Source organism: Desarmillaria tabescens (genome assembly GCF_030435595.1).
Source record: "Desarmillaria tabescens strain CCBAS 213 chromosome Unknown EV420scaffold_30, whole genome shotgun sequence".
Taxonomy (NCBI): Eukaryota; Fungi; Basidiomycota; class Agaricomycetes; order Agaricales; family Physalacriaceae; genus Desarmillaria; species Desarmillaria tabescens.
The window spans coordinates 101,504-112,734 of NW_026848329.1; the positions used below are offsets into that span (position 1 = coordinate 101,504).

At 44.8% G+C, this 11,231-nt stretch overlaps 1 protein-coding gene across 1 annotated transcript; it reads left to right on the forward strand.

Annotated features, from left to right (window-relative positions):
• Positions 1-1,105: 1,105 nt before the first annotated feature.
• On the forward strand, positions 1,106-2,890 carry EV420DRAFT_1273603 (glycoside hydrolase family 28 protein; the record flags this gene model as incomplete). The annotated part of the gene is made up of 14 exons (XM_060467773.1): positions 1,106-1,286; positions 1,411-1,458; positions 1,513-1,580; positions 1,633-1,703; positions 1,757-1,790; positions 1,841-1,935; positions 1,973-2,009; positions 2,057-2,151; positions 2,204-2,326; positions 2,381-2,437; positions 2,495-2,587; positions 2,642-2,677; positions 2,732-2,782; positions 2,836-2,890. The coding sequence occupies 14 exons, from the start codon at positions 1,106-1,108 to the stop codon at positions 2,888-2,890; spliced, it is 1,044 nt and encodes a 347-aa protein (XP_060328069.1).
• Positions 2,891-11,231: the final 8,341 nt, after the last annotated feature.

Genomic DNA, 11,231 nt, shown 5'->3' on the forward strand with positions numbered 1-11,231 from the left:
ATGCTCTGGTGTTGAGTGTCAGTGTCTAGCCAGTCTGGACTGCTGCTCGCATTGATAGAATATGGGAGTTATATGATAAGCCAGCTGGTCGAGCTCCTTTTAAGCTTATAGGATGGCGCATCAAAGTTGTACAGATGCTGACTCATATCACTGATCGGCATTTGGTCGGTGGTCTCTCCTATGCAGACTCTTACATCTTTTACAGTCAACCAGTCAAGATTGGAAATGTATCTCCTTCGCATCGGACAACAGTTGCAAAAAAGACTGGTTGTATGTATACCCCAGTGCACAGATTGTCTAATGGAAATACTGACTGCACTGCCTATGTTGGAGATATCAGCGAGAAGCCACAAGAAGATGATAGAAGGTTCAAGCCTGGCATGATGCCTGGGTGAGCTTTAATCAGATAGTTACTGTTTATGGACATTTTTGGTAGAACTTTCTAGATACTTTTGTAGTATAAATACTGGCTCTGTAGGAGCCAGAGAATTAAGTTCATTAGTTTGGCTTTACCAGCCACTAGTCTACCCACTGTGAAACCTCAGGATTCCGACAGCCTATTAGCAGGATAGTCTAGATGTTTCTGCAGAATGAAAGGCGAACAAGAAGAGCACGAGTACCCAACAAAGATTACATGCCACACCCACTTGCTGTTAAAGATGTGCCACAGATGGGTGATCATAGTTCTCATGGTCCAGAATTTTACCAAGATCTCATGTCCTTCTAGCTGTTTGTTCATCATAGAAATCATTTGAAGGAATCCCTACCTCAAACTCGACAAGAATTGCAGATATACAAGTCATGATTTTTTAGATGTGTGCACACCTGACCACATGCACAGACTTTGAATGATGTCTGGTGAACCAAATGGAGCTTCGAAGGTCGGGTCGCTATGCAAATGTCCCATGCAATATTATGCCAAGCCCTACTTCTTTATACCAATTGTCCAGGCATTCTTTGCAGAAGTTTATTTTTATACATCTGCCTCCACAAATCTTCCAGCACAGTCTCTCAAATGGTATAAAAACCAGGAAATGTAGAGGTTGGCAGCCCAGCAGCATCTCTTGTTTGTTTACTGTCTTTCATATCCTGCATTCTGGTTACCATGTTCCAACATGCTTTCCACCAATTTGTTTTCACCACCGTGGTGCTTGCACTCATGTCAGCTATCCCAACTGGAGAGCTTGAGGAGCATGCAAGCTGCATGATCTCCTCTGTCTTGAGTGCTTCATCCATCTTGAGCTGCTCGTCTGTCACTATCTCAGCCTTCACTGTACCCAGCAGAAGTAGGTCAAGGACAAATTTGTCTTAGTACATAATTTGATGACTTTATTTCTAGGCACTCTTATGCTCTTTATACGTCACTCTTCTGAGCTCATGTTTGCGGTTAATTCTATTAGCCCAAGTCAGGCATGACTATCATCATGGCTGGCGACATCACCTTTGCCAAGACCTCTAGTGTGTACCTTCTATAGGCATCTGGCTGAAATCTGACCATGAATGTCTTTCTAGGTGACAGACCATTGTTCACCATCAATGGTGATGACATCACATTCAATGGCATGGGATACTCATTCGATGTGAGCTACCTTTCATGATTTTCCTGCTTCAGTGTTATAATATTTGTGATAGGGAAACAGTGCCAAGTACTGGGATGGTGAAGGCACTAACGGCAGTGTCGACAAGCCTCACCCTTTCTTGAAGTAGGTTCTTTTTATGTTCACAATAGTGTTCAACGGCTTCACTTTGGGCATAGGTTCAAGGGCTCTGGCACCTACTCCAACTTCACAGTGAGCCACTGTAATCTCATCTTTTGTTACGATGCTGAAATAAATGGCAGGTCTTGAACAGCCCTGCCCAGGCTATCTCTATTGGCAACAGTGACAGCCTTGTCTTTGACAGCATCACCATACATCGAATTCCTCTCATTTGGCAGTTAGGAGCTTACCAGATCTCCATAGGTGGACAATAGCGATGGTGATGACGATGACCTTGGTCACAACACCGATGTTGGTACATTCCATTCTCACTATGGCCAAAGGTTGATAGTTTACAGGGTTTCGATGTTTCAGCCAATGACGTGACTATCCAAAACTCCGTCGTGAAGAACCAGGATGACTGTATCGCCATCAATGATGGCTCGAATATCATGTACGTGTCATTCTATTCGTGGAAGCATGTCCTTACCCCATCCATTCGCTAGCTTCAAGAACAACAAGTGCTTGGGCAGCCATGGTATTTTGATTGGTTCCATCTCTAGTGGCAAGTCAGTCACTGATGTCACCATCTCTGGAAACACTGTTATGGACTCAATGTATGGATTCAGGTAAGTCTTCCAATGCTCAGTTGGTGTGTTCACTCTTTCTAAATTGGTACTCAGAATCAAGGTCAAAGCTTCTGCAACAAGCATGTCAGTGTCCAGTATCACATACTCTGGGTAAGTATTTACTTAATTTACATTCATCAAGCTTTTTCCTTATCCCTGTTTGCATAGAAACACCCTCAGTGGCATCAACGAGTATGGTGTCTTGATCACCCAGTCTTACCCTGATGATGAGGGTACTCCAGGAACTGGTGGTCCCATTTTGTGAGTCAAATCCATGTCCAGGCTATTAGTACAGCTTTTGATGTAACCTGACAGGGACATAAACTTCACTAGAAGCACCACCACCATCAAGTGAGCCCACCATCCCATTTATACCATCCCTGTACTCATGTAAATTTCTGCTAGGGTTGGAGATGATGCCAAGCATCTGGCCGTTGACTGTGGAGCTTGCTCTGGGTAAACATTCATACTCATGTAGGAATGATGTATTCTGATCCATTTGTCTGCAGAACTTGGGACTTCTCCAAATTGAAGATCACTGGCAGATCTGCAGGGAACAGTTGATAGTGACAATGCTACTGTAAGAATCCACTCCCCTGTCTGCTTCAACTTTCTACTGACACTGAGAACAGATTTCTGGCAGATTGTATTAGGTTGATGATAGTATAATTTATGTGGTGCATAATATTTCAGTATCTCTTTCTACTAATATTCCCTGAGTTCTACCTGTCAATCCGACAACCTGTGGCCTGAAATGTATTCTTAAGATACTTGATGAAGCTCTACCTGAAGTCTACCAAATTTTCTTCTCTCCTCTTTGGCTAAATACATCGGCACTAGTTTTTAATTAAGGGGTGATGGCTCTGTTCTTCTGATGGTAAGCCTAGGTCTCACTTTTGTTTCAATGAATCAGTTGTAGTAAGATGAGGTTTAGCATGTGAGCAGCTAGGATATTTTGACTGAAGAGTCCAAGAAGATATTTACAGCACACTTTTACCAGATTCTGCTATGGTTGCAGGATGTCACTTCATGTCAAACTGCAATTTTAATATTTTGACCCAGATTTCAACTTTTTTAGAAGGAAACTAGGTATGTTTAAGGCCAAATCCTGCCATTTTGGACCATGGGAATTTTGAGAGGTACAAACAGCCAAATTTCTGTGAGATCAATGACATCATGACTACCTATTTGGAGGCCCTGTGGTGAACTTCCACTCTAGCTCTGCTGCCTGTCTTCTGTGTCGGCATCATGAGCATAGTTCAAGTCTGAGAGCACATCAAAATTAGAGTCTGAGTCATTGGGTTTGTCACTGGTAGGATATGCAGCAGTGGCAGTGGCTCTAAATCATCCAGCTGAGTCCCTTTTAGGTCCCTTGGGTTGAGGCATGGCTATGTGCAGGACTTGACAAACTTTACAATAATTTTTTTCGAGTTCGATTGCCATATTGGTGTATTACATAATAATTGCATAGCCACCCAACAGCCAAACTTATAGCACTTTGACTCAATTTTTGACTAAGCAAAAAATGGCTCTGTAGAAATGTCCATATGATCATCTTATGTTCAAAATTGCATTATGAGACCAAGGCAAGCTGAGTTGCAGGAGCCTTGGGCAAAATACTAAGTGACATCTGTGACTATAGGCAAATATGTAATTCGACAAAGCAGCAGGACGTTCAGAACAGCGAGACTTTGGGGCAACGTTACAATGGACATAGCACTATCAATCAGAAGTTTAACTGAGTGAAACAGGACAACCCTGTGGCTGATCATCTTCAGAAGATAGATAGATACCTGGGTCCTGAATGTTGGATCAAACTGGTGATGTAAGCAGCTTTTGGCTGTGCACGTGACGCACCATGTTTTCTCCTTCCATCTTGCCTGTTTTTTCCAATACAACTAGCTCCCCCCTTCTTCTGCAGTCTGTCATGAATTCACCCCTATTTTTTGCTTATCTTATCTTATCTGGGCAACTCATCATTCGACTCTCATCATCATTCCTTATACATGATCTGTATCATTCATGACCTGCTCGGTTGGGACACCTCTCGTATACTAACACAGCCAATCTGGAAGGAAGCAACACATTAGGACACAAAAAGAGAACCTCTCGAATGACACAAACACTTCCAACCCCACTGGACGACACGGGGTACGAGGGATTTCCCCCACCACCAAATTGGCAACAAACCCCAACTGTCAGGACATGCCCCTTGACTGGGGCGCTGACAACACGAGAGGTCAAGACAAAGGCTGAACTGGGGCCAGACTCTCAGAAAAGCACAACTCATGCGCAACTTCAGAAACGAGCAAGCGAAGTACTGCTGCTGGCGGTATGGGATCAAAAATGAGTAGGCACTGCTGTGATGGCGGTGAACCCCTTGGGAAAGTGGATATTCAAGCCGCAGGGATGTTGGAGGCCTGTAGCAGTAACAGAGCTCCAAAAGGTTTGACAGTAACCTCCCTCATCCCCAGAAGTAAGAGCAACTGCCCAACCTTGGAACAAGATCCCTGACAACCAGAAGACGACAAGGAGAAGTACCGGAAAATGAACACCAACTCGCCACCAAGTTAATGCTCATTTTCTGAGACTCTTCACTAGGAATGAGTAGCCCTAATGGCCAAAATCCCAGAGAAGCCGTCCCAAGGGATGGTAATGCCTAGGCACAGAGGGAAAGTTTGGGATGCAACCTAGAGACCCCCTCACCTAGGAAGAAGCCAGGGACAGCGGGCATAGCACAGAAAAAGCAGGTGAGCCAAGGACCCTCAGGGATCCCTCCCACCTTGGGTTGTGAAACCAAGGACATGACCCATGGTGCAGAGCTTTGTGGTGAGGCAACTGTGTGCCACTCTACCCCACCTAGTACTGTCGGGATCAAAAAAACATTGTGTCGGACATGACGCCGCAAGAGGAGGTTGCAAGGCATGGCAACAAGCAGTCCCCCGAACCAGTCAGGACCGAAGAAGCTCAATCGCCCACAAGGATCAAGAGGGCCGAACAGGAGAGAGAGGCTCCCCCTCCCATAACTTCAACCCAGTTATGGAAAGGGTACATATTCACCTTGAAGAAATCACTAACGAGGAGGACACTGTACAGTTACCTGACAGAGTTTACAGAACTCTTAAAAATCCGGACTGTGCAGGCCATCCCTGAGTGGAAAAGACCTTAGTAGCGCAAGCGAACAGGCAGGAAGCTCAGTAACTGCAGAAGACCAAAGGGCCACAAATCCTGCAGCGAACGGCGACAGGGGAAAGTCCCCGATGCTGAAAGAGGAAAACCTCGAGTACTCATCGGAGGAGTACCCTTCGGACCAGTGACACCAAGAACCCTACACACCTAAGTGGACATGAAGGGCCATGCACATCAAATCAGATGCTGCAAAACCCACTTATAATGGATATACCCTTGATGGTGTTGCGACTGCAGCCTATTTACACATGTAATTTTGCAATCTAACACGTCTTACATGCATACTGAGATATAGTGAGCAAGCAGACTAAAACTATGTGTCAACACTAATGCTACGCGGTGCAATGATATGGAATATAAATTATGGCATAAGCAATGGGATTCTAAACAGGACTTAGTCACGGCACTGTACCTGATGGGCATGCGTGATGAGAAGGCCAAACCCTATCCCCAACGCCTTAGGCTCTAACTTACAAGCACACTCATGGGAGCTAGATAAAACCTTGAAGATTGCACTGACACTGAGAATACTTAGCATGCTTGCTAACTGTGACGCGTCATACCTAAAAATCCAGGGAAATCCTTAAGCAAGATGACAGATATCACCAGCACAAGCTTGGGCAATGGGCTTCGGCCAAAGTCCATGAGCCCGCATTCCATTGTTCTGAGTCCCATTGTTCGAAGACTCACTTGTTGCCATGTCTATGAGAAGCCTCTGTGAATCCAAGAAAGAAGTCTTGAATGACATATGCCAGGACTGATAGTTCCATGTGCCTAGACCTGTTGGTCGCTAGAGAACAAGCCTGTGGGTGTCAGGAGAGCACCTCTTGGCACACATTTAGCAAGTTCACTATAGAAATGAGACTAAAACTGGGAAGTCCAACTCAGATGCTCAGTAAGGCAGTGGTGGCAACATGCTACACATGTAGGAGTCTGGGTACTGCATGACGTTTGTAATTCTAATTCCCCTGTAGTATAAGTAGCCTGGTTACAGTAGGTAGAGGGCAAGTTTTGAGCCCCCGAGTTCCTGTGCATGTGTTGAAGGCGGTACTGTAACAAAGGATCAGTTTGTGACTTTGAGCTGTGCATAGAATTAGTGAGCTCACTCAGAGAAATACGAGATACCCTTTTGATAAGACTTTTGAGAACTTAGTCAGAGTGAATACGAATCAGTGACGCTGTTTCTGTTCTGTTAAGTGTGATAAGTCTGTTCGGAGAATGTGTTGAAGTGGAAATCTGAGTTCTGTTCTGTTCTGTTCTGTTCTGTTCTGTTCTGTTCTGTTTCAGTCTGTTCTGTGTCAGTTCTGTTCGAAGTTCCATTTCTGAATCTGTTTCTGAGCGCTTCTGAAGTGTTCTTGAGTCGAGATAACCTGCTGGAGTTAGTTGGAGAACCCCTACATACAGTTGTGTAGTGAGCGGGCTAAGTCAGTGCTTGCCTGTGGTGTTCTTTTAGTGAGCTCACTAAAGTTTCAGCATGTATTGCCTCTGTTTCTGTCGGGATCAGTGTCCCTTGTGTATTATAACTCAAATCTGCCTTGAAGGTTGCGTCGCGCCAGTGAACGACCTTCCTGTAAAAAGTTCCTAGACTTAGGAATTCATTAGAGAAAGCTTAGCTTCGCTAAGAGCACTGAGAATAAGAGAAACTCTTCGAGATATTGAAGTATAGTGGATCGCATTAGAAATAATCGCTCCCCCTAGAACTTACGAGGGTGATTGTAGTTTGTGTAGTTGTGTGAGTGTGTGTGTGGGTTTTTGAGGTTCGCCTTTTAGCCCACTCACTATTCCACAGGTGCCCACAGCCAGCATCTTCAATGGGCAGGAAAGGTTCAGGATGCAACTGAGAGGCCCTCTCGCCTAGGAAGAAGCTGGGGACAGCAGATATAGCACAGAAAAAGCAGGTGAGCCAAGGACCCTCAGGGACCACTCCCACCTTGGGCCGTCAATTTAAGGATGCAACCCAAGGTGCAGAGCTCTGTGGCGAGGCAACTGTGCACCACTCTAATCCACCTAGTACCATTGGGATCAAGGCAACATCATGTCACCTGATGCTGCAAGAGGAGGTTGCAAGGCATGGCGACAAGCATCCCCCGACTAGTCAGGACCGAAGAAGCTCAATCGCCCACAAGGATCAAGCAGGCTGAACAGGGGAGAGAGGCTCCCCCTCCCATTCAAGGTAACCCTTGAAGGAATAGCTGACGATAAAGTAATTCTAGCTGTTGACAGAGTTTATGGAACTCTAAAAAATCCAGACTGTGCAGGGCCATCCCCGAGTGGAAAAGACCTTAGTAGCGCAAGCTGAACAGGCAGGAAGCTCAGTAACTGCAGAAGACCAAAGGGCCACAAGTTCTGCAGTGAATGGTGACAGGGAGAAGTCCCTGATGCCTGAAAGAGGGAAACCTCGAGTACTCATCGGAGGAGTACCCTTCAGGACCAGCGATACCAAAAAACCCCATACACCCATGTGGACACGAAGGGCCATGCACCTCAAATCAGAGACTGCAAAACCCACTTATAATGGATATACCCTTAACAGGCAGGAAAACTAGGCGATTAATGCGCAGCCTAAACAACCTGCCTGTGGAGAGAATCTGCTAAAATCCTATCCCAACCAATTGGCGATGGACCCGCAAAACGTGAAAATCAGAACTCATGTATGAAGTGGTCTGTACCCCACCATCATAGGCTAGCACAGATAGTACTCAAAAAGAGAGTTATTGGCCATAATAACTGCCTTGAATGGACAATACCACGGCTGTATAGGCGCTGTACCAAAGGATTCAGGATTAACCAACCATCCCGATCTTCCACATCCTAACCAATTGATCAAGGACCATCCCTCAGTGATGACCCTGATCAAATAGCAATAATGGAAACCCATCCATGCGAGTTGGAATCCCACCAACCAATCCAAGACACAAAAATTGGATTATTGGAAAGAGACCTGGAAACTTCAGCCTCCAAGGTGGAGAAACTGACCTCCACCATGGAAAATGCTGAATTGCTGGGGCGGATCAGATCAACGGTGACAATGCCAAAATGGCAAACATTCACTGGAGAACTTATCATTGGCGACCTGGAACCTGAAAGGTTCCTAGGACCAATTACGGACAATAAATCCCTTTCATCCTAGAATATAGGGAAGGAAGAAAACCTTTAAAAACAAAAGTTATGTCATGAAACCCATCCATGCGAGTTGAAATTGAAACCTCCTAGACCATATCTCTGTGAAACATTCCAAGAATGCAACAAGATATAAGTCATTAAAACGAGAATACAAGATGTGTCAAGAAATTGAAGACCAACACATGGCAGCTCGGTTACATCCCCAGGCTGCACTCCTAACTTTCATTTGAGCAATACCTACAACTGAACCAAAGGACTTCTTCAATGAAGTATATTCCTATTGGTGACTAGCAATGCTCAAAGAATGACTGCAAGGAGAAACTACCCCCATTCACATCATTGAATACCCACAACAGTAACTGACACTTTGCTCATGACTGTTAACCACCTAAACCAGAGTTGTTGGACCCTGCCCATACAGGTACTGCCAATCCCTTTCGCTGGGACATGCGAGGCTATGGAAGCCACACAACCAATATACCAGGAATCTATCAAGGTTTCAAATTGAGGAGTAAACCTCATAAAAATCAACTGAAAACGAGAACTACCTCGTTCGTTAAAAGATCGGTGACTGAGAACAGTCAACCATTATTAGAGGAGTAAACCTCATAAAAATCCCATATTTATGACAAGCATGGTCAATACCACCCACACAAGGGTTGGGATGGTATGTGACCTCGAAGACAGAAGGATCCCAGAGTTTAAAGGCACTCTACATTCGGGTTCTATGAATCTTCAGGAGAACAACCTCCTAGATAAAAGATCATTGACTGAGAACAGTCAATGTTGCTAATCAGCAACATTCACAGATAGTAGTGCCCATGCACAACCTTCTCCTCTTATAAGGGAGAAGATGGAGCACCAACGAAGGAGTTCATCTCCAAGAGCTCACCTCACTTAACCCAGCGATTGCAAGGGTCTCCAAGACCTAAGTCACCCAATGAGTGTGACCAATGCGAGACAAACCTTGTTCAATCCAAGTTAAGGATCGATGATCTAAGGCCATGAAATTACCTTAGAGGACAACCAACCGTTTTTCCAGCCAGCATTCGAGCAATGCCAATAAATTGAACAGGAGGACTTCTTTAATGAAGTATGTCTCTATTTGCAGCGAACAATGCTCAAAGAATGATCACGATAAAGAACTGTTACCACCTCCTCGAATCACCACTGCCTGAGAACTACCTCATCAAAGATCGCTAGCTGAGAACAGCCCAGAGAACCAGGCCAGGATGTCACCCCTGGCTGGGATAGAACTGACTGATCTCAATCTAGAGATCGAGGATCAGGGCCATGATCAATATTGATGCAAAGGCCAAAAAGGAGAATGACCTCCTATATCAAAAATTGCTGCATGAGAACATGCAAACAATACTAATCAGTGGTAGAGAAACCACAGATTACTTCACAGAAGCAAAGGCTCCTCAAAATCCATATCTCTCCCCGACTACCCACAGCAGATCTGGACTAAAGACACAAGACTGAAATTGAACAAGGAAGCAGAACCCTTGTAATCAATTTCAAGAAGATGTGCCCAGAACCACTAGCCTAGTTGCCAAGATGAAAAAACCAAAAACGAACAAGGAGGCAGAATCCTTGTAATCGACTTTGAATAAACATTTCGTACACAAGGCATGGATACCAAATATCAGGAAGGAGATTGGAACAAGGACACCAACAGAGGAAATTAACTCCAAGAGATCACCTCACTTAACCTGGCGATTGCAAGGGTCTCCAACATCGAAGTCACCTAACACATGTTACCGATATGAGACAAGCCTTGTCCAATCCAAGTTAAGGATCGATGATCTAAAGCCACAAATTACCTTTGAGAACTACCTCATTAAAAGATCAGTGACTGAGAACAGTCAAAGTCACTAATCAGCAATGAATTTGCAGATAGTCATGCCAAAGCATTACCCCTCAAATGAAGGAGGCAATAAGGGCACCATATTAAAGAAGGTCTCATCGACCAAAAAGAGGTCAAGGGACACCAAATCAATGCCGAAATCACTACACCTTGGACACAGGTGTATCACACAGAAATGACACTGGGAGCGAAGCTCCAGTGCAAGGGTGCAATCCACACCATACCACTACATCGAAACAAGCTCTGCTTGACATCATGCTTGCCATCCCAAACGACGAAGAAGAGAGTTCCACCAGGAAGTGGACTCTAGCAGGGTGCAATTGATGCCATAACAGGGATCAAGGCCACCCATCATTGTATGATGAGCACCTTCATCACCACCAACATCAAGACGGGACACCAAACTATGGTTAGAAAGCCCTACGAACATCCTGAACCAAGGACAATTGGGAAACAAGAACCTAAACCATTCGTTGGAAGACGATCATGATTTACAACACTTGAAGCAGCAGAGGGATAACACCATATCATCTCCTGGCTCTTCAAGAATCGAAAACCCGACAGTCGCTTCACCTGAACTAGCTACAAAGGTTTATTTGCTGCATGAAAAGAATCAGCAGTAACTCGCATGGAAGGACTCTATAAAAACCCCACCAGCAGCAGGCTCTGTCCAACAGGAAACCTATAACATCCTGATCAAAAACATCCACAGCCAATATGCGA